The sequence below is a fragment of the Halteromyces radiatus genome (genome assembly GCF_025201355.1).
Source record: "Halteromyces radiatus strain CBS 162.75 chromosome Unknown BX664scaffold_7, whole genome shotgun sequence".
NCBI classification, from domain to species: Eukaryota; Fungi; Mucoromycota; class Mucoromycetes; order Mucorales; family Cunninghamellaceae; genus Halteromyces; species Halteromyces radiatus.
In genome coordinates, this window is record NW_026251693.1 from 788,479 (window position 1) to 813,177 (window position 24,699).

At 33.5% G+C, this 24,699-nt stretch overlaps 11 protein-coding genes across 11 annotated transcripts; 2 read left to right on the plus strand and 9 right to left on the minus strand.

Annotated features, from left to right (window-relative positions):
• Positions 1 to 5: 5 nt before the first annotated feature.
• BX664DRAFT_267890 (chitin synthase 1) lies at positions 6 to 2,975 on the minus strand (the record flags this gene model as incomplete). The annotated part of the gene is made up of 10 exons (XM_051540968.1): positions 6 to 423; positions 477 to 791; positions 857 to 1,023; positions 1,081 to 1,220; positions 1,292 to 1,331; positions 1,396 to 1,692; positions 1,790 to 2,131; positions 2,209 to 2,370; positions 2,459 to 2,545; positions 2,694 to 2,975. The coding sequence occupies 10 exons, from the start codon at positions 2,973 to 2,975 to the stop codon at positions 6 to 8; spliced, it is 2,250 nt and encodes a 749-aa protein (XP_051397636.1).
• A 799-nt stretch (positions 2,976 to 3,774) lies between these two features.
• Positions 3,775 to 4,737, minus strand: BX664DRAFT_339555 (40S ribosomal protein S8; the record flags this gene model as incomplete). Its single annotated transcript, XM_051546657.1, has 4 exons — positions 3,775 to 3,853; positions 3,928 to 4,483; positions 4,558 to 4,630; positions 4,734 to 4,737. The coding sequence occupies 3 exons, from the start codon at positions 4,735 to 4,737 to the stop codon at positions 3,928 to 3,930; spliced, it is 633 nt and encodes a 210-aa protein (XP_051397637.1). The 3' UTR covers positions 3,775 to 3,853.
• Positions 4,738 to 5,265: 528 nt separating this feature from the next.
• On the plus strand, positions 5,266 to 6,675 carry BX664DRAFT_339557 (uncharacterized protein). The gene is made up of 2 exons (XM_051546658.1): positions 5,266 to 5,769; positions 5,831 to 6,675. Exons 1-2 carry the CDS (start codon positions 5,482 to 5,484, stop codon positions 6,557 to 6,559), a joined length of 1,017 nt encoding a protein of 338 aa, XP_051397638.1. The 5' UTR covers positions 5,266 to 5,481; the 3' UTR covers positions 6,560 to 6,675.
• A 76-nt stretch (positions 6,676 to 6,751) lies between these two features.
• On the plus strand, positions 6,752 to 8,452 carry BX664DRAFT_284817 (putative U5 snRNP complex subunit). The gene is made up of 7 exons (XM_051541648.1): positions 6,752 to 6,985; positions 7,068 to 7,121; positions 7,202 to 7,274; positions 7,347 to 7,440; positions 7,508 to 7,796; positions 7,857 to 7,977; positions 8,075 to 8,452. The coding sequence occupies exons 1-7, from the start codon at positions 6,842 to 6,844 to the stop codon at positions 8,383 to 8,385; spliced, it is 1,086 nt and encodes a 361-aa protein (XP_051397639.1). The 5' UTR covers positions 6,752 to 6,841; the 3' UTR covers positions 8,386 to 8,452.
• Positions 8,453 to 8,535: 83 nt separating this feature from the next.
• BX664DRAFT_187118 (putative mitochondrial genome maintenance protein Mgm101) lies at positions 8,536 to 9,842 on the minus strand. The gene is made up of 4 exons (XM_051540044.1): positions 9,247 to 9,842; positions 9,114 to 9,179; positions 8,845 to 9,055; positions 8,536 to 8,775 (listed from the first exon to the last, which is right to left on the minus strand). Exons 1-4 carry the CDS (start codon positions 9,782 to 9,784, stop codon positions 8,631 to 8,633), a joined length of 960 nt encoding a protein of 319 aa, XP_051397640.1. The 5' UTR covers positions 9,785 to 9,842; the 3' UTR covers positions 8,536 to 8,630.
• Positions 9,843 to 9,957: 115 nt separating this feature from the next.
• BX664DRAFT_339561 (uncharacterized protein) lies at positions 9,958 to 11,263 on the minus strand. Its single transcript, XM_051546659.1, has 6 exons — positions 11,247 to 11,263; positions 11,080 to 11,179; positions 10,998 to 11,009; positions 10,791 to 10,842; positions 10,250 to 10,731; positions 9,958 to 10,176 (listed from the first exon to the last, which is right to left on the minus strand). The coding sequence occupies exons 2-6, from the start codon at positions 11,140 to 11,142 to the stop codon at positions 10,090 to 10,092; spliced, it is 696 nt and encodes a 231-aa protein (XP_051397641.1). The 5' UTR covers positions 11,143 to 11,179; positions 11,247 to 11,263; the 3' UTR covers positions 9,958 to 10,089.
• Positions 11,264 to 11,320: 57 nt separating this feature from the next.
• On the minus strand, positions 11,321 to 15,230 carry BX664DRAFT_284821 (telomere length regulation protein-domain-containing protein). Its single transcript, XM_051541649.1, has 14 exons — positions 14,613 to 15,230; positions 14,360 to 14,517; positions 13,819 to 14,274; positions 13,632 to 13,754; positions 13,420 to 13,559; positions 13,211 to 13,340; positions 12,929 to 13,063; positions 12,745 to 12,865; positions 12,571 to 12,689; positions 12,378 to 12,507; positions 12,159 to 12,300; positions 11,874 to 12,061; positions 11,541 to 11,818; positions 11,321 to 11,467 (listed from the first exon to the last, which is right to left on the minus strand). The coding sequence occupies exons 1-14, from the start codon at positions 15,170 to 15,172 to the stop codon at positions 11,373 to 11,375; spliced, it is 2,775 nt and encodes a 924-aa protein (XP_051397642.1). The 5' UTR covers positions 15,173 to 15,230; the 3' UTR covers positions 11,321 to 11,372.
• A 50-nt stretch (positions 15,231 to 15,280) lies between these two features.
• On the minus strand, positions 15,281 to 17,429 carry BX664DRAFT_284822 (ABC1 family-domain-containing protein). Its single transcript, XM_051541650.1, has 4 exons — positions 16,764 to 17,429; positions 16,484 to 16,692; positions 15,953 to 16,411; positions 15,281 to 15,884 (listed from the first exon to the last, which is right to left on the minus strand). The coding sequence occupies exons 1-4, from the start codon at positions 17,410 to 17,412 to the stop codon at positions 15,345 to 15,347; spliced, it is 1,857 nt and encodes a 618-aa protein (XP_051397643.1). The 5' UTR covers positions 17,413 to 17,429; the 3' UTR covers positions 15,281 to 15,344.
• A 184-nt stretch (positions 17,430 to 17,613) lies between these two features.
• Positions 17,614 to 18,925, minus strand: BX664DRAFT_388105 (uncharacterized protein; the record flags this gene model as incomplete). The annotated part of the gene is made up of 3 exons (XM_051549439.1): positions 18,709 to 18,925; positions 17,767 to 18,614; positions 17,614 to 17,697 (listed from the first exon to the last, which is right to left on the minus strand). Exons 1-3 carry the CDS (start codon positions 18,785 to 18,787, stop codon positions 17,614 to 17,616), a joined length of 1,011 nt encoding a protein of 336 aa, XP_051397644.1. The 5' UTR covers positions 18,788 to 18,925.
• Positions 18,926 to 19,073: 148 nt separating this feature from the next.
• On the minus strand, positions 19,074 to 20,141 carry BX664DRAFT_339566 (uncharacterized protein). Its single transcript, XM_051546660.1, has 5 exons — positions 19,917 to 20,141; positions 19,746 to 19,824; positions 19,522 to 19,680; positions 19,352 to 19,432; positions 19,074 to 19,284 (listed from the first exon to the last, which is right to left on the minus strand). The coding sequence occupies exons 1-5, from the start codon at positions 20,070 to 20,072 to the stop codon at positions 19,160 to 19,162; spliced, it is 600 nt and encodes a 199-aa protein (XP_051397645.1). The 5' UTR covers positions 20,073 to 20,141; the 3' UTR covers positions 19,074 to 19,159.
• Positions 20,142 to 23,490: 3,349 nt separating this feature from the next.
• Positions 23,491 to 24,685, minus strand: BX664DRAFT_388107 (uncharacterized protein; the record flags this gene model as incomplete). Its single annotated transcript, XM_051549440.1, has 2 exons — positions 23,491 to 24,600; positions 24,676 to 24,685. 2 exons carry the CDS (start codon positions 24,680 to 24,682, stop codon positions 23,936 to 23,938), a joined length of 672 nt encoding a protein of 223 aa, XP_051397646.1. The 3' UTR covers positions 23,491 to 23,935.
• Positions 24,686 to 24,699: the final 14 nt, after the last annotated feature.

The following is a 24,699-nucleotide window of genomic DNA, read 5'->3' on the forward strand; positions in this document are numbered from 1 at the left end:
GGTGATTAACCGGTGAATATCTTGAGTATCAAATAAAAGCAAGAACCCAAGAATCGAAAAGCAGCCAAAATAACGACCATCCATAAGATCACCAACATGTAATAATTTGTCTTTTGATCAAACGAACCGAAAAACCCAGCATTATCCGCAGAGCATATCAGAGCCACCAAGATCAAGTTCGTAATTAACCAGCAAATCACCAATTTAGTTCGAAAGGCACGGTAGTAGTCTTCTTGTTTTGTTTTTGGATCTCTTCGATGAGGTTCTTCCTTGGTACGTCGACGTAGATTTTGACAGGCTTCGATATATAATTCTCCCACATCTTTTTGTTCAGGTACCGCCACTTCCGCTGTAGCTTGGCCTTGTTTCACTTCCACCACTCCAAGATCAATAGCAACGGCGTCGATATCCTTCGTGCCCCAACTATCAATAGTGAAGAAGATTAGTTTTCTTTTTTTTTTTTTTTGTCATCTTACCTAACATCATGCGTGTTACAAAAGGCGAAACTATTAAGGATGTTGATATAGCTTGGTGTCATAAATATGTATTGGACAAAGCTTGTAAACATGTGCCATGGATCAAAAAATAAAATACTGGATACAAGGTAGATAGCATATGTAGCGGCAACAGAGACGACAATATCACGGAAGGATCCATTAGAGAGTAGGGAAGTATCAGGATTATTAGTGGCACTACGAACACCTTGATATGCAATCCAAACCGAGGCAAACATGACATAACCCATTAATATAGCAAAGAACAGGATGATGGCAGTGTAAGCACCTTTTGATCTGTAAATAGTGAAATTGAAAATAATTAGAATATTATTTTTTTTTTATTTTTTCTTATGATTTACCCTTGTGGTCGATTTCCTAATGAGAGTAAAAATAATGTCACCAATAAGATTCCATAGATATATACCAGAATAGTATGAATAATGCTTGCAGCTTTTTGAGAGAAAGGTGGTGATTCCATGGTAGATAAAGATCTGGTCAAGATATAAAAGCTAAGAAAGAAATTTCCCTTTATAAAGAATATTAGTCAGCCCTTTCTAATAAAAGAAAAAAAAAAGCATCTTACCAAAGCAAACCAAGAGAAAAGCCATTGAATAGATAGATAAATCAGTTCGATCAACAAAAGAAATTTTCTACCCGTAGAATGATCCGTTTTGAATATTTTTCCCCAATGGAAGAGAGCGTATACACCGGCAAAAAAAGAACCTATGATAAAAGATAAAAGTTGATCATGTTAGTATATAAATCGTCTTTTTTTTTTTTTTTTTTTTTTTTACCATTAAGCCATCGTCGTCTTTGTGATAAGAATTCAGGAACCTAAGAGAAAAAGAAATTCAGTACCACTTGTATGATTATTATTATTTTTTTTTGACTTGTTTACCGAACTAGGTACATCTGTTTCGCCATAAGCACCCGAAACATAGTGAAGTACCCAATTTGCATGTTTCTTGGCTACTAGTTCATAACATAAGATTCGATCTTCAGCAAGATACATATTAGCTTCAAATATACCAGCATCATCACCATGAAGGACTTCTCCCATAAAATATTTTTGTAAAGGACCTTGACCGTTGACATCATTCAAGAGAGCGGTATATCGATAGGCAGAAAAGGCTCCAGGAAGGACTTGAATATATCCCAAAACAGATTCCAATGGTTTATCGAGAATATTTGAGATCTAATTTAGTTTAAACCAGGAAAAGAGATAAATCATGATGATGATGATGATGAGATTTTTTTTTTTTTTTTGAGAATTAAATATGTTATTACTTTACCTTGTATTCAAAATTTTGACTGGCTACCAAAGGATTGATAAGATGTGCACCAAGAGGACCTGTCATGGCACGAATTTCACCACAAGCACCACCAACATTTGAATGAAGATCAAAAGTTTTCCAAAGACGATAAATAGAATGTACACCAGGTCTTGTTCCAACATCAAATAACATGCATATATTCGGCTTTATAATGGGGCAAAAGGCCTGAAAAAACCATCGATGTGAGTTGATCTTTCGTTGATTCTTTTCCTTGATACAAAGAATCATTTGCGTAGGCACAATCTTGTTTTCTGCATTCTTGAATTTGAGATCAGGATCCAATGATAATTGTGTTGTATACTAGATTGGTAAAAAAAAATAAATATAAAATAATAACATTCATTTTTTATTATTATTTAGGAATGAGATGAGCTTACCTCATATAAATGCGCTTGTACGGGTTTGTAGTCCACTAGATTCTTGGCAACACCTTCTTGATAAATTCCAATAGCTGAAAGCATATCAAACACACGTGGATGTACTTTATCACGACCATCAGCAATAATACATACTACGACTTTTCCCCAACTGTCTGAACCCTAACCATAATAAAAAAAAAAAGATCATCAAGTGTTTCGTACAAATTAATCTGGATTATTAGTTTCTTTTTTTTTTTTTTCTTTGTACCCAAGTTTTCGATTTATTTCTTTGACAAAGATGAGAGATATTCTTCATGACACCGTGTAGTGTTCGAGACAATAAAACTTCATCTTCCTAAAAGGGAAGTGGATCCAAATATATATATATATAAATAAAAGGGGTGAGATCAGTGATACAAATCAAAAAAAAAAAAAATGTTGGAGATGTATTTTTTTTTTTTTTTTGTTTCCTTTTCTTTTTTTTTTTTTTTTCTGGACCTTACGTTGTACATCGTGATGCAAACAAATAATTCCGTTTCTCGACCTAGTAGGGCTTGGCGTAAAGTATACTTGGCAAAATCAGATGGATCATTGGTCACCGCTGTATATCGCATATGAGTAAATTCTTTCCCAATACGTAAAGGAACACTTGCTAAATATTGTTCAGGCACAGGACAGTCAAGTACAAGATTTCCTTCAGTCAATTTGATACGTCGTGTAGTGTTATATCGTCTTCGTTGACGTCTTGGTGCAAGATGTGGAGTAGGTGATATTCGAACAGGCATCATCACCATCTCTGGTTGTAACTGATCTTGCTGTTGTTGTTGTTGTTGGTATTGTTGATATTGATAATAAGGATGATGAAAATATGGATAATGATACTGATCTGTTTGTGATGGTGGTGGCACTTGCTGTGATTGTTGTGTATGTTGTTGATGATGATTGTGTGAATTATTTTCATTACTTTCATTGTTATCATAATATGAATAATAGTTGGAAGAAGGATAAACTTCGTTGGGCAAAGTAGAAGAAGGTGCTGGTGGTCGAGCGGTGTGTACTGGTTGTTCAATGAGCATGGGCGCAGGAGGATGCTGTTGATGGTCACCAGGTTGAGGCATATGAATTGGTGGAGGTGGAGGAGTAAATACACTTGATCGCATAACGTCGCTCGTGATATTTCAATAGAGACCTAATGGAGGAAAAAGAAAAAAAAAAAAGTAAAGAAATAAGGAAGAGAGAGACTACCAAAAGTACTGTCAATCCAAAAACAATCACCCAAAATTAGCCAAGAAGTCATCACGTGTCCCCCTTTTTTTTTTCTGTAACACTTACATCATGCCTCCATAAATAATATCATCTTACCAGTTTTGTCTTGAATAGATAAATATAAAGATCAAGTCGAGATCTAAAGAAAAGTTCATTGGAAAATAATATATATATATATAACATATCGATGGAATAAAAAGGAGATAAAAGTAAAAATAATAAAAAAAAAAAAAAAAAAAAGGAAAGAGAGACATGAGAAAAGAATGAAGCACAAAAAATTTTTCTAAATGCGTGAATCCATGGTTTTTTTTATTGAGCAAAATAATTTCAACGTAAGTAAAATAAAGACATCGAACTAAAGAATACAGAAAGGTTTCCGACTTTAATGCTTCTTGGACTATATTAAAGAAAAAAAAAAGAAGAAGAAATAATCAGTTTCATGATCCATTTTATACCTTTTCTCTCTCTCTTTTATTTATATATTTTTTTTCTTACCTTGATCTTCTTGACGTAGAATTCGAGTTCCTTGCCTTCAAGGATGTAACCATCACAACGACCAGATTGACCAGGACGAGAAGCAATGATGGCATAAAGACGACCAGCAGCGAATTGATCATCCAAAAGGGGATCGACAGCAGCAGTGGCTTGACGAGCAGCAATCTTCTTTTGGACAGACTTGGACTTCTTATCAGCAGCATGTTCGACTTCTTCAGTCTTGGCAGCAGCAGCCTTCTTCTTACCCAAAACTTGAGCATAGTGAGCTTCATACCATTGACGGAAAGGAGTGGCATCGATTTGAATAACGGCACCCTTGACAAGAGTGTTAGTACGAACCAATTCGTTGTTGGAAGCATTGTACACAACAGTCAAAACACGAGTCTTGCGAGAAATACCTTCGGAACCCCAAGAGAAGTTACCGGCTTCAAGACGAAGAGCACGATGCTTGTAGTTACCACCACGGACACGAACCAAATGGATACGCTTAGCTCCCAACTTGGTGTTGGCAGATTGACGACCCAATTCGAACCTAAAATAAAGTAGTAGATTAGTTATATAGATATCTTCTTATATATATATGTATGATTAATGTTGAATCCTTACTTTCTCTTCTTTCTGTATTGAGAACGTCTGGCACCGGTAGCGCTGCGCTTGTGGCGAGAATCACGGCTGATACCTAAAAGAAGATGATATCAAATAAAAAGAAATATATCATGAATGTTAGACATGGATGGATGAATGGATGGATGGATGGATTATTATAGTGTGTGGTTACATACCCATATTAAGTTGAAAAGGAGGGAGTCAAAAGGTTGGTAGAAAGAATTACCATTTTACAAGCGAAAAAAAAAAAAAAATATGCGGAGATGGAATTCCCTGTTATTTTCAATCCGGACAGACCTGATTGCCCTCTTTTTTCTCATATCTACAACTTGCCATGTGTTCCTTTTTTTTTTTTTTTTTTTTTTACAATGTGTTACAGTCAATGAATGGGAGCATAAATATTAATTTTTTTCTCATAAATGATCTTTTTTACTTCTTATTATTATTATCATTTTTAATTCTATACTTTTTTAATCCAATGGATGATGATTCATATTAATATCCTCTGAGTTCCATATTTAATATTATTTATTTTTTTATTTTTAAAAAAAAAAATCATAATTAGGACAATAAGTGGCAGCGGAAAGTGAAATGTATCCAATGAAACAAGAGACTCGATGGCTCAGGTACTCACGCAGGAGTCGTTAAATAGTTTAGATCAATTTCATATTTTTACTTTTTATTTTTTTTTTCTCTTTTTAACTTTTTTTTTTTTTTTTGTTAACTTGTCATTTAGTCTTCATTCATTTTCCAAATCTCTTTCTCTCTATTTCTCTCTTTTTACTGCGGTATACTCAAGAAAAAAATAGAGTCAATTTCTTCCAAGTTTTCTTTTGTTTTTATCTTGGCGTTTCTAAATAGACCTTTTTTTTTTTTTTTACCACACGCCATTCATATACTATTTTAATCAACAATAACAGCAATATGGTGGACAACGATAACAACAATATAACCAAGAATAATAACAATGATAATGACGGCCCCAACGCCGGTTTGATAGCTGGACTAACGACAGGTTTGGTGGTGGCAGCTCTAGTGGCCCTGACCGCTGGGTTATTTATCTATCGAAAAAGGAAAAGAGCAAGAATGAATATCAGTAAGAAGACTCTAGACTCAGTTGAAGATCCTCCTCCTTCCAATCCAATGGTATCAGTTTCTCCTCCTTCTCCTCTTACCATTCTGGTTCCACCACAGCAGACGCATCAACAACAGGTAATCAAGCCAATCAAATGAAAATAGGAGTAACAATATTAATTATGAATATATTGAATAGGATCAACATCATTATGAAACTTTGCCACCTCTTTATATTCCACCATTATCAACAACACCAGCAGTCAACAACTCCATTGGATTGCCCACTACAACTATTCAAAGATCATTGACACTTGCTTCACGACCTCATCGGAAATCACCAACAGCTATTTCCTCCAATTCGCCGCTCAATCGATCAGCCTCCGTCAAAATAACAAAGTACGATCATTATCCTTTGACACTGGATGATGATGATTTAGATCATGTACAAATACGACGTGCAATCTCCGTGAAACGACAAAATGCAAACACATCATCAACAACTGTTCCTTTCTTAGTCCAACCTGTAGCAACAACAGTATCTCGATCTAATTCAGTTCGTTCTACCAATAATCGAGGATTGGATGATAAAGAATCGATTACCGCAATCACAACTACTTCCATAAACAAAACAACAAGTATAGATTCTACGACAGAAAATAATAACAAACTCAATGATGGTTCTATGCAAGAAACAACTACAACAACAACATCTTCTGCTGGCAGTGGTGCGATTCAGGTGGTCTGTGCTAAACCAACCATTGCAAGGATACGATCTATATCAAGAAAGGGTACTAAGGGAAAGAAATCAACAATAGAACAAGAAGACAAACATGAAGAACGAACATCAATACCTGGTAGTACTCATTCTTCTACTTTGGCAGATGGCGAAATCACTGTGTATTGGCAACCTCCTTCTACTAATTAGTTCTCTCTTTTGATAGTTTTTTAGTTGAATGTATTATTACCTCCTTAATTATTATTATTCTTATTACACCTGTCAAAATAAATAAACTTGGTTTACAAATTTGGAAGTGTTCTGAATCCCGCAGTGTGACTTTTGGACAGCAAGAGCTAGCTGTCCTTCTCTCAGTTTTTTTTTTTTTTTTTCTTTTTTTTTATTTCTTTTTTCTTTTTTTACAATTTCAAGGTTGTCTTCTTTGATCCACACTCCCTTTTTTTTATTTTATTGTAATTCCTATTGCTTCTAATGTCCTCAGAGAAAAGAAAAGATACCTCATTATCTAGTAATGCTTTAGTCAAACGGGCTCGTGGTGAAGGTTCCGATGACTCAGCTGCCTTGATCACCTTGTCATCTGAACGATCTGGTACTAGCAATGCTATTGTCGGCACAGTAAGTTATATTTATTGTCATGGTTAATAAACATACATAAGATAACAATGTTGTTGAACTTATATTTTTTTTTGTTATATAGATTAAACGTACATCTGGTTTGGAAGCTCCAGTAATGCAACTCACTGGTCATGAAGTAAGTCAAGAACAATGACGAAGATAATGCAATAATATTAAATTCTATTTCTATTTCTTTTTCTTTTTTTTTTTTTCTAGGGTGAAATTTATAGTGCAAAGTTTGATCCTTCAGGTCAACATATCGCTTCTGGATCTTACGATAGACGAATTTGTAAGTAAATGAAAATAATAATAATAACCTATGCTGATATTTCATTTTTTCCCCTCTCTTTTCTTGATATAGTACTTTGGAATACATATGGTGATTGTCAAAACTATGGAGTATTAAAAGGTCATACAAATGCAGTCATGGAAGTACATTGGTCTCGAGATTCAAAGTAAGAAGGAACAAATATATTCACTTTTAAAATATTTCTCACAAGTATTTTTTTTTTTTTTTTGTAGTGAAATATATAGTTGTTCTGCTGACAAAACTGTATGTATATGGGATGCAAATCGTGGAGAACGTATTCGAAGGTGGAAAGGACATAACTTGGTAGTCAACAGTTGTCAAGTAGCGCGTCGAGGTCCTGAAATGGTTGTATCTGGAAGTGATGATGGATGTGTCAAACTTTGGGATAGTCGAGAAAAGCATGCCACACAAACATTGGAAAATGATTATCAAGTGACAAGTGTATGTTTTAGTGATGCTGGTGATATGGTTTATTCTGGTGGAATTGACAATGAAATCAAGGCAAGTTTCCAAAAAAAAAAAAAAAAGATTCTATTTTACTCATCCTTTTTATCATTTCAGGTATGGGATCTTCGCAAGAAACAAGTACTTTACACTTTGGCTGGTCATTTAGATACAATTACTGGTCTTTCTTTAAGTCCTGATGGTGATTATTTACTTTCGAATTCTATGGATAATACAGGTAAAAAAAAAAAAAAAGTAATAATAAAAAGATGGAGGGACAATGAATGATGAACCTTTTTTTTTTTTTTTTTTTTTTTTTTTTTTTTTTTTTTTAGTACAAATGTGGGATATCAAACCATTTGTGGCGGCTGATCGATGTGTCAAGGTATTTGAAGGGGCTCCTCATGGATTTGAAAAGAACCTCATTCGTCCCACGTGGTCAACAGATGGCAGTCAAGTTGCATGTGGGTCTGCAGATCGATCGGTGGTGATCTGGGAAGTCTCTACAGGCAAGATTCTTTACAAGTTACCTGGTCACAAGGGTTGTGTCAATGATGTGGACTGGCATCCAAAGGAACCTATAGTTATGACTTGTTCAACAGATAAGTCTATCTTTTTAGGTGAAGTCAAGCAAACAGGTTATTGAATAAAGTGTAGTATACTCTACTTTTTATATATATATCGAAATAGTAATAATAATAATAAAAAAAAAATAAAAAATATGATAAAAAATTGAAATCGAATGTATGTTTGATGATAATGATGGACTTTATGTATTGATTTTATATATGATGTAGCTATTTTGAATGATACATACACATATATATATATATATATGTATATAATGAGATTGTTTATTAAAAAGTAGGGACTATACTAAAAGATCAACTATCAAGCCAAACCAGTTTCTTTATAAGGATACTCCAAAGAATCATCCTTTTTCCTCCAGAGTTTCTTTTTGCGTTTGGTAGTAACATGTTCAGTCCAGACTTCTACACAGTATTTCTTTTTGAATTTTCGAATAAAGACAGGATCCCTATTTTATATATAAATAAATCAATAGACTAAATCAATATGTGTTTGCTTATATAAGATTTTTCTTTACCATAATTCCGAAGCGATACCCAAATCCTTACAACAACGCATCAACGCATTACTTTTACAACCTTCTGATGCAGTGGGTAAACCAGTGGTATCAAAGAAATCTTGTTCGCCACGAGCTTGAGATACAAATCTACCATGACAAATCAAAGCATATTCTCTAGAGATATTTTTACTAGAAATCGAATGTTCACCTCGAGGAGCTAAACCCCAACCTAAAAAGAATGTAAACTATTTTAGAAATACTTTTTTTTTTTTTTGTTATCATTTTACCACCAGGGCCAAAAGCCTTGTTCAAAATGCGTCGGTACTTAATTTCAGGTAGATACAGTAAACCATCTATATAATAATAATAAGAAGAAGGTTTAATCGAATAAATATGTCAACAAAAAGAAAAAAAGATTACCTGGCTTGATTTCCACATCATCAGGATTCACCTCTTGTTGTAAAATGTTGGCAATGTCAGGAGAAAAAGGGACAGTGGAGAGACCATAAAACGAGGTGGACCAGTTGTGTGATTGATTATCAATGTCAAGACCTTCTTCAGCTAATTGAGGATCGAATTGATCGGTGGCTGGAAAATAACTCTTATCTTGAACAGTTGGCATATTAGATTCTACAATGGTTGCTGTAGGTGCAGGATCGACGCCTTTGGCAGACGTGTCATTCAATGTGCTTTTTTTGCTGTTAGATGATATCTTTGTTGTTGTCGTGTTTGCTTCATTTCTTAAAGAGGTATGGAAGGATTCTTTTCTATCTGCCGCTTTTACTATAATGGATTTGGTGGGTGTCTTGGTTGATGTTTGGTTGGTGACTGAAGTAGTTGAGGTACGTGTATTTTTCCCTGTATACCGTGTGGTTGTAATAAATCGTTGAGTCGATAAAGAAGTAGAACGGAATGTAAAGAAAGATGAATGAGGATGTAACTTGTAAAAGAACCGCATGCTGTTAAGATCCCTTTTTCCAATGATAAAAAGAAAAAGAGAAAAGAAGAATTAAACAGAGCTGGGAAGGAAAAAAAAAGTTTTTTTTTTCTTTTGTCATCTTTAGCGGTGCTTAGAAGTCGCATAACCCAAAAACAACATTTATGTTGAATGAAAAGATGAGTTGATTTTTATTTTGTTCAGGGGGGATATGTAATGGTCATTTTATTAAGTTTTCAAAAAAAAAAAAAAGGGTTTTAGATAAAGTATATATAAAAAGGAAAAAGTATAAACATAACTAAGCTAAAAAAAAAAAAAAAATAACACTACTTTGATTCCATAAGGGCAATGATCCTAAAGTGTTTTTGATCTGGCTCCAAGTCTTTGTATTGTTTGATCATCTTGGCAGCACTCTAATACAAAGAAAATGAAGAAAAAAAAATAATGAGTTCAACCCTTTTATTATTATTATTATTATGTATTTACCTGAATAAAATCTGTTGTTTTTCCATGATTCACAGGTAATGGCCTACGTCCATCCAATTCATATAAATGATCATCGACTTCCACTAAGCATATATAATGACAATCAATATGACATTGACCAGGACCAGTGACATCCGTTTGACCAAGTGAAGCGGCAGTTTGATGCAAATGTTCTAATTCGTTGGATTGTTGTAACCAATCAGCACGTTCGTCAGGCGACATGGATCGTGATGTTTCCAGAAAATCATGCAATACTCCGGGTCCCACTACTTCATTATCATTATTGGCCAATGAATGAAGCATAGCTGTCATCCCACATGCTGCCATCCCAGCTGGTTGCTTGAAAAAAATCACATTCGGACTAATACTTTGTTCCAATTTGGCCAGCCGGATTTCTTCTTGATGAATATGATCATTATAGCGTTGTGTTGATGGGAATAAAATAATGATGGCCAATGGTGCTTGAATTAAACTATCCAAATCTAATAATAATTCTTTATTGAACAAAAAAATCCCATTTATATTTTTTGATATGACTTACTTTCAATATCCACATATTTCCATTTTGTATCAACACCTGACCCATGAATGATCTAGAAAAAAAGAAAAAAAAAAGTGAAGATTGAATATAAAAAGTAGACCATTCTTATGCTAATAATTGTAACAAAAAAGTTCCAAAAGAAAAGTCTCCGAGTCACCAAAAGAAAGAAAGAAAAAAAAAACTTTTTTTCAATAGTTTATATCTTACCTTATTCCAAACCTAAACAGTTTAAAAGAAAAGAAAAAAATATAATTTATTTATCAAAATAAAGAAAAAGAATTCAACTTACCTCTGGACAAGCTTCAAGTGGTAACCAAGAATGGCTTGCATTATTTTTGGTATTTGCAGTCATTGGAATATATATTATTGTAATATAAAAAAAAAAAAAAGAAAAAGGAAAGAGTGCACAAAAAGAAGAATAATACGTAATAGAATAAATAAAAAAAAAAAGTGAAACAAAAAAAAAAAAAAAGTAAAAAAAAAAAAAAAAAAAAATGAAAAAAAATAACCAGAAAAAGAAATAGCTGGATGTGAGTTTGAACTTAACCATATTTATTTGATTTTGATACAAATTTATTTTTATTAATTTATCATTTTATATATGTTTGATAGACTTGCCAATAATGTCAATATCAATTCTTGAATTTCATTTTCTTTTGTCAAATTTTCCAAAATATCTAATCAAATAAAGAAATATATATATTATTATTATTATTTTAATATTTTATTACATTTTTTTTTTTTTTTTACCTTCTAACCATTGTATTGTTGATGATAATTCAATACTATAATCCTTCAATAATAAACTACCTTGATCTTTATAACAAATATGGAGAATAGTATGAATACCAATAAGTAATGCACGAAGTCCTTGAGTAGATAACTTGGGTATATATCGTATTGACAAGGCATAATCAAAGTATTCTTTAACTATCTTGCGTCTATCAGGTGTATTACTACCACATTGCATAATCACATTCAATGTCATAATAAATCTTTCTACTAGCATAGGATCTTCTATAATCCATCTATATAAATAATAATAGGTTATCATATTATATATATATATTATATACTCTTTACCTTAATTTTGTTTGTGGTGATGCCCACCAACCATTGATCAGTGGAAAAAAGAAACTTCGTCCAACCAATCCAGAAAGTCGATTCTTTGTGATACCTTTTTGTCGTTTGAGATCAGCTTGAACCCTTGATGAAGTAAATACAATTTTTCCTGTTGTATTTGCTGACTTCGATACCATATCGAGGGGTTCCTAAAAATAAGATCAATTTACGTACAAACAATCATAAAAAAAAACATTCTCAGTCAATGATGGAATTTCTTGATTTTTTTTTTTTTTTTTTTTTTACCAATGCCAAAGTAGAGTCCATATTCAATTTGTGATCAGATGTCCAACCTGATAGCTCAAAAATCGAGGTAGAGATGGATGCCAAGATAATGTTTTTTCGAAAGATCGAGGTATTTTGACTGAAAAATTGTTCAATCAGGAAACTATTATAGAAATAATGATAATAATATAAGACTTTTTTACTTTTTTGAATAGTATTTATATATATAGATATCTTTACCTAGCCACTTTTTCAGGACATGCCACTAATAATGCTGTCAATGAGGACTGTAGTAGTTGTTTGTCATTGTCAATTTCATAAACATCAGGAAAATAGACCAAACGATTTGCAAGTTCCATCGCCCATTCATCTAATATATGCCGTTACTTTTTTTTTCTCTTCTTTTTTTTTTTAATTGTTTTTTTTTTCTTACCTATTTCAGTTCCAACATTTGTTTTCTGTCGTATGATACGTTCAGCAGCATTTAATCCAATTTCAAGTTTTTCAGGATCTTCCGAATCTTTAAGGTAATTGATCAATTCAGATATATATCTATATGATCGTGGTTAGTAAAGAACAATTTGATTTTTAACGATTTTTTACTTACACTGGTATCCGAGCTTTCTTCTTCTTAGGGTCCGTCTTGTCATCATTCTTATCATCTTCTTCGTCAGATTCTTCTTCCATTGGATAAGGTTCCAGATCAGAATCCTCTTCGTCTATTTGTTCTATATAAAAATATTATTCGCTTATTATTCATTGCTATATTTTTTTTTTTTTTGTCATTGTACCTTCGTCTTCATCATCAGGATCTACCAAGAGATCAGGATCCAAATCTTCCTCTATTTCCTGTATAATATCATCATCATCATTATTATCGACTGCTGTACCAGTAGATGGCAATTCGAATGAGTATGTCTCTACAACTAAATAAACAAATATGGACAAAGGAGATTAGTTGACACTTTCCAAAAAAGATCCCGTTCTCTCTCTCTTAAAAGGTACCCGAAGAAAAAAAAAATCCTATCATATAAGATCAAATGGCAGTTTTATTTCCCCTTTCTCTTACTTACTTTGAGTCAATCCATCGCCAATTGTCGCTAGTTCCTTTATATTCTTGAACCATGATTCCATTGGGATCCCAAAATCCAGTACTGCATCATCCTGATTCTTTGTTCGACTTGATATGCTTTCAGCAACAACCTTAAAAAAATCATCAGCCATTCGTTAGTCATCATTCCATATCGCGTTTGATCTCTTTTTTTTTTTTTGCTATGTTTACCATAGCTAGTTTTGCAGTATTAATATCAGCTGTTTTCAACCAAGTCGAAATCCCCATCATGATTCCAGTGGATTGTTGAATATTTTCCATCATTGTATTGTCAGTATATCCAAATAGAATCAACAACACGGTTGTCACATCTGTAAAGAAAAAAAAAATAAAAATATAATTAATTAATTGGAAATGCCCCTATCCATCTTAATTAAACTTACCACGTCTTTCCGAATCACTTGATTGTTTGATAAATACAGGGTCAGTCCATATATCAATAACATCATATAAAAGCTGGACTATCATATCAGAAGCAACCATGGAAAGCCGAAACACACAGTCATCTAATATAATCGAATAATCATCAATCGAAATGACAAAAATAATATGTCCATCTTTTTTATTTACCTTTAATTTCATATGTTCCCAAACGTTCCAAACCAACCGCATGTACTGCAATGGCCACCACTGTTCTTATTACCAGTTCATTCTTCAAACGGATCTTGGAAGTGTCTTTTAATGCAAAAGTCAAAAAGGCTTGTATTCGTGTTACTTGATTCGATGGTGTTGATAAATTCTTGTTGAAAAATAAGACTGGGGCAAGTTGTGAGGCAGTGTGTTGGATAATAGGTCTTGTAAAATTTGACCATGAACAGTTGTTACTGACAGTAAAAGTTGCATGTTTTTCTTGTAGAGGTGCCATATGCTTGTTGATATAACCTAGGATGGCTTCATATAATTTTTCGGCTGGTGCAGTTTTTTCACATCGAGTCCACAGTTGATCCCAAACTGAGCTACATTGAGGATCAGAATGTGTTGTATATTGCTGTCTAGCTATAGGGATCATCGTTTCCATACACACATCTAGAATCCCAAAAAGTCAAATAGTAAATCGTCCAATCCAATTCCCCTCGATTTATAGATAGCATCTATATATATATATATTTACCTTGGTATCCTTGTCGAATCATTTTTCCAACCAATTCACCAGCCATATCCAAACATCCACTTGCTTGTTTTACATCACTACCAAAGGATGATTTCACCATATCATAAACAAAATCTATCTCCAACGCAATATACTTGGCCAACGAAGGATAAAAGTTCCTATTCAATCATCACCATCGATGAATAAAAATAATAAGAAGAAAAAAAATGGAACCAATGTTAGACCTTAGTGATAACAACAGGTTGACCATTACCTGTCCAAATACCAATATCGATGGGAGTTATTGATAGCTTGTTGCATTCCATAAGCGTTGGAAAGTCGAGAAGGAATGGAACACAAAAGGGAGCAAAATGAAGAGAGATCTATGATTGCATTGGCATGACGAAGATAAATAGAAACAAGAGGTCCACTCATCTTTTTCAACAAAGTCGTATAAGCATCAAGGACATCCAAAGAAAAAGTCGGATCTGTCGTATGAAGATCACGAATACATTCCAAAAGTAACGGTAAACTTATTTGTGCCATGGTGGCGCGTAGGGAAGCCATTGTCGAGGACGATCCAATAAGAGTGGCCACAAGACTCTCCATATCCTTACGATTGTCGCTAGTCATAAAAACAAATGCCCAACGTGGTATCAAGGTATGAAGAACTAACCAGACATGTCGTTTCCAAACTTTGTGCTTGACCAACTGAGGTGAAAGCCAAGTCAATGGTTGATGGAGGCTTTCGCGGTCGTGTTCGATACTGTCACTTGTCGAGGTCGAAGCATCAATAAGCTCCAAATCATGAACCGTCTTTTCTATTGATCCCATAAAAGAAAAGTGTATGTGAATAAGATAGAGTAAATCAAATTTAGAAAAGGAAGAGATTAAAAAAAAAAAAAATTGTAAAAAGAGAGAGAGATATAAAATTTTCAACATCAGCTTTTTTTTTTTTTATTATTATGCCCCATATTTAAAAAGTATCTATAAACTAATATCTAATCTAAAAATGAAAATGATTTGCGACTTCTTCCTTCCAGAGGGACTTGGTATCAAACTTGCTTCCTAATTTCGTACAGAGCAAAAAGGCACCAGACAACTTTTTGTGTAAGCCATAGGTTTCATCAGGAGGAGGAGTCAATCGATGTTGTAGCATGATAGGAATAGTATCACGAACCCTTGATGTAATGGTTTGTTGGGAAAAGTCATATATATCGGGTGCTGTTGCTGTAAAAGGTTCACCAAGTACCATCACACTATCTATATGAGCTTGCTTCATCACTTCGGTTTCATATCCAGTCACAAATCCAAGTTGTTTCGAATATTCCCATACACCTTCCCGATCTTGTCGAGCCGCTGACCCAAGAATCCGTCCATACAATTGTAAAAATGAGGAAGGATATTCACGACATGCTCCAAAGTCCAATAATTCGATTTGTGCTGTTTTTTGATTATAAAAAAAGTTGGACCAGTTAGGATCTGTTTGCATGAATCGGAATGAGAACACTTCACGTAAACATAACCTTAAAAGATTTTCACCAAGCTAAATATCCAAAAAAAAAAAAAAAAATGGAATGAGTGAATCGTACATAAATTCATCTTTTGAAATACCTTGTTTCGAATATCTTGTGGTTCATCCACTGCTTTACTAAGAACTTGACCTTCCAATCGTTCACATACCAAAATCCGTTCCGTACACAATTCCTTGATGACTTGAGGTACCTTGTATCTTGAATCATCCTTTAGTAATTGTCCAAATCGTTGAGCATTATTGGCTTCCCGTAGATAATCACATTCCCATGCTAATTCTTCTTTTGTGACCTTGATCGTATTATCCAAATAAAGTCCTCGAGGAAGTAAATTGCTGAATGTTACTAGAGCCTTAAGATTGCTGAGATCACTATCAATAGATGTTGCAATGCCAGGATATTGAATTTTGATGACGACTGATTGTCCATTGGATAAGGTGGCTGCATGGACTTGACCAATAGACGCAGCTGCAATTGGTACGGGATCAAAATGTTCAAAATTGGATAACCAATCATTCCCTAGCTGTTCGGCCATGACTTTCTATAAATGATATTTATATTAGTCTAATACCTTTTTTTTTTTTTTTTTTTTTTTGTTCTACTGATTGATTACCTCCATTTGTTGTCTAGGCATATAATTTGCGCTATCATGAACTCGAAGTAAAACTTGTTCTAACTGAGGAGGTAATGCACTGGATGATTGATTGGCAGCTTGAATACCTTGAATGCTTAACATCTGTCCCATCTTGAGTGCTGCTCCACGCATTGTTGAGAGTTTCTCCACTAATCGATCCACATTTCTTTCACTAAGCATGACCGATCCTAACTCCCAAAAAAAAAAAAAAAAAAAAAAAGGTTAATCATTCACTTTTTTCTCCATTCGTTTCATTTACCTTGATGGTTTCTAGAGATACCCGTTGCTCTTTTGAACGTTTCATTGATGGCACCTAAACCCATACCTGTTGCTAATGATCCATAATGCCATAACCGACTAGCACGTGAGGTTGGGATTCGCGCTTCTTTCAACATGCGTCTTACTGGTTCCTTTTGTTTGTCTGTCAATAATAAATCTGTATCCTGTATCGAGTTCACACTGGTTGAAGGACTATCTAATGTTACTGTTGTTGTTGTTGTAGTTGCAGACACTGAAGATAATGGTGATGTAGATTGAATAGGTGTATGACTAGTGATGGTAGTTGTAGTAGAATCTTCGATGCCTTTCAGTGTAACCGATTCCTGAACGACTGGTTCGATGTTGAGATCATTCATTATTGGTGATACTTTTTCAATACTGGATTCATGATCAAAGGGAGCTTTTGCCGTAGTCTTAGTATTACTGTTGGTACCAACATTTGAATGTGATAGTTGTTGTTCATTTGTTTCTGTGGTTTGGGTAATAGTAGTAGGTGTTGGATTCAATAAACTTGACGTTTTGACGTGATGTTGGATAGCGGCTGATTGACTGGCAATAATACCATATCCTATTTTTGAGGTTGCACTTGCTACACCGAATATATCAACAAGTGTCCTGGCAATAGACATTGGACCATAAAAAAAAAAAAAAAAAAAAAGAGACAATCACAGTCTGAAAAAAAAAAAAAAAAAAAGAAAGTGAAAGAAAGAGACCTGGAAAAAAAAACACAGCATTCACATCCCCCGTATAGAAATTGGAAGGCACATGCCCACATACATTTTCAAAGCCAGATGTCAAAAGGAAATAAGAGATAACTGTTTATTAATAATCTATAAAGGACAAACAAAACCTCCAGATGGTGGTGAAGCTGTAACTGTAGATGACCAAAGAATCCCCTGAAAATGAAAAGTAATCTATGTATATATATATAAAAAAAAAGGTAGAAGAGGTTACATCATCCGATTATGTTACATCCATCCTACCTTGATATTAATATTTAAAGAGGGCATATCAGGGCCTTGTTTCTGTTGAGGACCACAAGTACGATAAAGATCCTGCCAAGTAGTATCAGTGTCTGTAGCAGCCGAATAATGAACATGGAACACGATATTTGGGATGACCACCAATGATTTGGGTGCCAGAGCGAGATCATCCATTGTGGCAGTAGCAAAAGAGGATTGAGTCAAACTATCCATCATGATCATCTCCATTTTGTTTAGTCGTGTTGGGATCCAATTATCACGATTATCCAATGTCACGTTCATTAGCCATGTTGCCTCCATCCATGGTCGTTTATCTGGTGTGGTTGCCCATATTGTTCCTTCTTGAGGGTTTTGACGTTCAGCATGGCTCCCTATCACCACCATCGGTGTCCTTGGCCAACAAAAAAATGTCGCTATTCCTCCTAGAATAATCATCACAAAAACACAATAGATCATCCCTCGTGCAATCGCACATTTTCTTTTTCTTCTTCTTCGTTTTGTTGTGTCGTGTCCTCCTAATGGTATATTATCGTCTGCAAATCGTTTTATCGGTTCATTCACAACTTCCATCTGTCCTCTTGATTTTCTTTGTAATTTTTTTTCTTCATCATCATGTTTCTTGGTATTATTTGTGGAAATCGAACAACTTGCCTGATTTTCATCACAGTGAGATGATGATGATGATGATTTCTGATGATGATCACATTGACAACAATAACTTGATGTACTACGTCTACTAATATCATCTGATGAATGTGAATGAGATATACAAGAAGCATGAGGATGATGATGATGATGATAACTATTGCTTGATTCATGATGTGGATAAAGGGAACATGATGTAGCGGCTATGATGATAATCAATAGTGAATATTAAAAGAATGAGTAAGTCGATATCACTTTTTTTTTACATATATATATATATATATATATATATATTACCTTGTTGATCTGATGAATGTCCAGTTGCTAATGAACAACAAGTTTCCGTATCATTTATATCACAAGGTTTAGTATGCATTAAAGTCGAAAAGAAAGAAGAAAGGAAAACAAGAAGAAACTCAAACAGGAGAGAGAGAAAGTTAGGAGGAAGGGCGCTTTTAAAGTGAATACCCCCCCTGGATCTCCTTTTGACTTCTACCTACATGACCAATTAAAAAAAAAAAAGAATGATTGACATCATGCGTCAAATTTATCATCAAACATTACTTATATATAAAAAAAAATGGATTTGTAACGACTAGTAATATGGCAACATGGATGATCAAGTGATCTAAAAAAAAAATAAGATTGAAATGATAATAACCTTTATAGATAAAAGTAATAATTTTATTCATAAAACAAAGTTGTATGAAATATTCTAGAAATAATAAAATATCCATTAAGATGGATATCATTGTCGTTCTATCTTTCTTGCTGGTGATTTCAATCCCAATGCTCCATGAATAAACCTTTGTGCAGCTGGATTGGAAGGCCTGGTCCGTTGATTAATCATACTTTTCCTCACTGGAGTAGGATCTATTGTACAATACAAAGAGATTCATTAATTTATGTTCTTTTCACTTATATATATATATATATATACCTTTCACGATATCCATTGGACCTTGATACCCTTGAATACTAATGACACCATTATCTTTATTCTCTTCCCACGCTCGTTTTGCTATGAAGATCAAAAAAAAAAAAAAAAAAAAAAAAGATACGAGATGAATCAATATTACAAGTAATAAGATTTGTAGTTCCTGTTTTTACCTGTTGATGGATGACCAAACACCACCAATGCTTTCGTTTCATCAATGAGTTGTAAATTACAGCCTCCACGCATGTATTCATATTTTTCAAACATGTCCTGTAATGTCACCATTTTGATAGACTTTCCCATACATTCCAATATAGATGTGTTGTCGTCGACTTGATCAAAAAAAAAAAAGTTAGAACTATCAATCTTTTTATTTTCTATTGGTATTCATACTTACTAGTGCTCGATTCGTCCTTTGTTGACAATGCTTCCATGCTTTTGCAAAGATCATCACCCTTCGTATTAGATGTAGTTGCCTTGTTAATAAAAAAGAAAGATTAATACATTCAGTATGCTATAATAGTATATCACAACAAATTGGCAAATAATAATAATAATCATCTTATACCTTGGAAGGAGCTACCACCAATTGATCATCACCATTCCGAAAGGTGTTTTGATCCTGTTGAGTTGAATTATTCCTACGATCTCCTTTGGCTGTAGAGGATAAATAAGACTTTGTACTATTATATCTTGGTTGATTTCTATAGTCGTTCCATTCCATTTGTCGTTGCCCATTGCCGTTTCGTTCACCTGGTCGTTGTTGCTGTTGTTGTCGTTGTTGTTGTTGTCGTACAGATGCAGATCTACCTTGTTCACTGCCTTGATGAATGGTTTTCGTTTGCTTACCTTGCCCTCTTCGTTGTTGCTGTATTGGTTCATTGTCTTGCTTGTTAGGTTGTCGCAAGTCAGGTGGATGTAAAGCAGGCGATAAGTCCTTTTGCAATTGATTTTGAGTGGGTTTAGAACTTTCATACGATCGTATCACTGGCTCTGTATTCTTTGCGTCATTTATTTGATATCGTTGCCTTTCAGGTGATCCTTGCCCATGATCTGATTGACTTTTATCGATACGATAATCTTGTGTTTTATCGATACGATAATCTTGCGATGACAAGTTTTCCGTTGGTGTTGAGGAGTCGTGGTAGTTCTGATGAGAAGCTGATTGGTAAGTACGAGTGCGATCAGACATGTAAGATAAAAAAAAACAATGTACAAAATATGATTTAATATGTATATCTATAAGTCAGTATGATGAATGATTGAGGAGGGGGGTATAAAAAAGAAGTAATGGTAGAACGTCAAAAAAAAGAAAGAATTAAAAAAAAAAAAAAAAAGTTTTCAAAGGTTTTTGTCGGGTCACAAAATAAAATACCGGGCTTTCCCAAAATGGATATCGCATTACCACTTTTTCCAGAATATGTCAAAACACATTGATTGATGATTGATGGTGATTGCCTCAGCAGGTGAGTTGATTCTTTTCAACAGGCCATATTTGGAAAAAAAAGAACTATTTGTATTATATATGGTATCATCATCATCATCGTATTCACAATGAAAACAAGGGTATACTAATGTATCTGGTGATGTTAATTATTTTAGTAGATGAGTTGATTCTTTTCATCCTATCAGTAGCAATTTACATAATACAAAAAACATAGGTTTTTTTTTTTGAGATCATCGGGTCTTCTTTGTTTATTGTCTTTGATCAAGCGAAAAAATGTAAAAAAAGTGCTATTTTTCTTTTTTTTCCGTTTTCTTTTTTTTTTTCTTTATTCCTTTATCTATTTTGATATGAATTTTTAAACCAATTTACAAACTACAAGGTCTTCATATACATCCACACTAATACAAGTTTATTTTTTTTCTGGACTACAACTCTATCATAATCAAGACGTACCTTTAGGTCTATTTGCTTTTTCTGTACTTATTGAACTTTTTTTTTTCTGATCCTTGCATTTATAGTAAGTTTCTTTTAATAATAATGACGATGATGATACAGCATATTAATCATCCTCTTCTTTTTTTAGTGAGCAATCACCCTGTACAGCAAAATACCTATGTTATCACCTCTTTTGAGGATGTATTTAATATGGGTAAGTTTAAATAAATATATAAAAAAAATGGATATGTTGACTAAATATATATATATTTTTTCTGTTATTTAAAACCTCTTTTACTCAATGGAACTACTAACACTCCTTTTCCTTTTCTTCTTTTTCTTGTATTCAACTTGGAATATCTATCAACTCTTTTCTTTTTTCTTTTTTCTTCTGTCATCTATTTTCTACCTTTACAATATTTTATTTCCTATTTTTGCGACATCTTATGAATTCCATCATTTTTTATTGAATAAAGTGTATTCGCAGTATATAGAATCGGCTTGACTTCTTTTTTCTTGGCCACTGATTATAATACAATAACATTCCTACCCAAATCCCCCCTTTTTTTCTTGGTGTGCATGTGCGTGGTCGTGTGCAGATCCCGATACCCCACCCCCTTCGTTTTGCATAATCAGGTACAACTCAAAATTATCTCCCTCTCGTTCCATGGAGCTTTTTTTTTTTTGTATTACATCCATCATCATACTGCTAGGGTAAAAAAAAAAAATCGTCAAAGTAAGTATGGAGAGAGTGAGAGATCGTCATTTTTAGGATCAAGGTGGGGTAGGTTAATCGGGTAAAGTAAAACAAAAAAAAACGCCCTATTGGTTTTTTTTTCCCATATTCATCGAATCTCCGTTGACGCCTTCTTTTTTATAATATATCCAAAAAAGGAGAGAGATATATTTGATCATCTACTTTTTTTTTATAAACAGTTCATGTTATAAGTTTCAAAGATAATCATCATCATCATTTGTTGTTATTGTTTTCAAAGGTACAAACTTTATAGTTGGAGGGGAAACTTTGTTTCTTTTATTGCATGATTCACATACCAATCTAAAATTGAAAAAAAAGATGGGATTTTTTATTATGTTCCTTTTTGGGTTCGGAAGATCGAGATGGTAGAACTGAAAGTTAACGTATCTCCCTCGTTTTTTTCTTTTTTTTTTTTTTTCTCCACCTCCTCTTCGTCGGATGAACTATAAAAAAAAAAAGTAAATTATGTAGACACCATCATGTCTGAGAGACAACATCATGGATAAAGTTGCATGGTGGATGTAGAATGAATATTAATAAAATGAAAGCATCTGTCCAACTAGACTAATGTGATTCTTATACATGCAGCATTGAACAATTTTATTTTTTCCATCTTTGTCTCTTTTTTCTTCTTTCATTCTCTTGAAACAAAAGGGGGAGAGTTTAAATGAAGGGTGCTCCTCTTTCTTTCTCTTTCATTATATATATATATATATGCTACAGATAATTTTATTTTTCTTCCCCTTTGCCGATAACTAAAGTAACTTACCCCTTTTTATTGTGTAAAATGGGTAATATTTATAGTTAGGTGATAGTTTTAGTGATACTTGGAAAACCAACAAAAAAAAAAAAAAAAGAACGATGTGATTCTTATGATGGATGATTGGATGATAAGGTTGATTTGTGTGATGATGAATTGTATAAGGACGATGATTCTACAAAGATTCTTCTAACAGGCTAATTCTTTTCAGATATATATATATATATATATAGAAAATAGAAACAAAATTTATGCAATTGATATATTGAATGGAAAAAAAAAGCAAGTGATCAGATCATCTCTTTTTTTTTTTTTGGAAGGGATCATCTCTGTTCTTTCCTCCATGGACTACCATTTGCTCCTTATCGGCATCGATGAACCCCTTCTGAGAAAAAAAAACATCTTGCCATCTGTCGACATAAATATAACGGTAATATATACGAGTGTAGATACAAAGAATATATGTAAGTATACGGAAAAGGGAGCACGGACAAAAGAATATCGTGGTGAAAAAAAATAAAAACTGGTTTGACCGTTCAAGGAAAGTCTAATGCGGGGATCTTTTTTTTTTTTTTTTTTTTTTTTTTTTTTTTTTGGTCAAGGGAAAGATATAGATGGAAAGTGGCTCAGGTCTAAAAAGATAACTACTCAGGTATGTAATGATGATGATGATGATTTACGCTGATGAACGTAAAGTTTCTGAAAAAAGAACATAGAAAGACAATAGGCAGCCTTGGCTTTAACCTAAACCAGCAACTCAATAACAATAAAAGAAATTAGAAGGTTTCAAATCGCGCGTACATGATAGAATAATAGTAAAAAATTGACAGAAAAAATGATGTAAAAAATCTATTTTGTCATACCAAAACAACTATCAATGAAATATAAAAAAAAAACCATGAAACGAGAGGAAATGAATCACACTTTATTAACATTATGTAAAAAAGAAAAGAAATAATCATAGCATAAGTAAAGGTAATGATGATGATGAGTGAAAACGAGGGAATGGGATCAACTATGTATAAAAATAAAAAAAAATACAATTGAAAAAGAAAGGAAAGATGCAAAAATGGATTTGATCAATAACAGATAACTATACTAAAGTAAAATAATGATGACGATGATGATGTGGTAACGTGAATGAATGTGGTGATGAATCAAAAAGAAAAAAAAAGAAAGACACCTTTTTCAAAGAGGACACTGATCAAAAGTAGAAGTAGAAGAAAATGAAGAAGAAGAAGAGGTTGTAGAACTTGAAGCACGACGAGAATAGTCATAAGAATGCCAGTAATCTTGATGAAGTAAAGCAGGACTGGGTAAAGGAGAAGTACATACAGAAGAACAACTAGAGTAACGTCGATCCAAACCAATTTCAAAACCAGAAGATGTAGTATTATCTTTCATCATTATAGGAACACAAGTAGAAGAAGGTGGAGTAGAAGGTAACCAAGAAGAAGAAGAAGGAGTAGGTTGATGATATGCTGGATCATAAAGAGGAGAATGAGGTCTTGATTTTCGAATGCCTTGCAGTGTACGATACCGATTGAAACAAGTAGCTCGTTTGCGATGAGGTAATTGTCCCGAGATTTGACCCCACGTTAACCCATTTGCTACACCTTGACATATGATTGCATCTTCCAACGCTGAGAATCGACTACGCGGTTTCATATGATGGATGATGGTATTGGAAGAATGCACATTGTGACGTATCTTTCTTGGAGATAAAGGAGGTGATCTCAAACCCTGATGATTGCTTTGATATGAATAAAATGGTTGTTGATGATAGATGACTTGATGATCGATAGGTTGATAAGATTGTTCTTGTTTCTGAGTAGGGTTCAAGATAGTAGCAACTAAAAAAAAAAAGATAATAATGAAGGATTAATCTATTTTTTTTTCAAATTATATAATATATATTAAAAACTTACGATCCATCGTATATAATTTATATA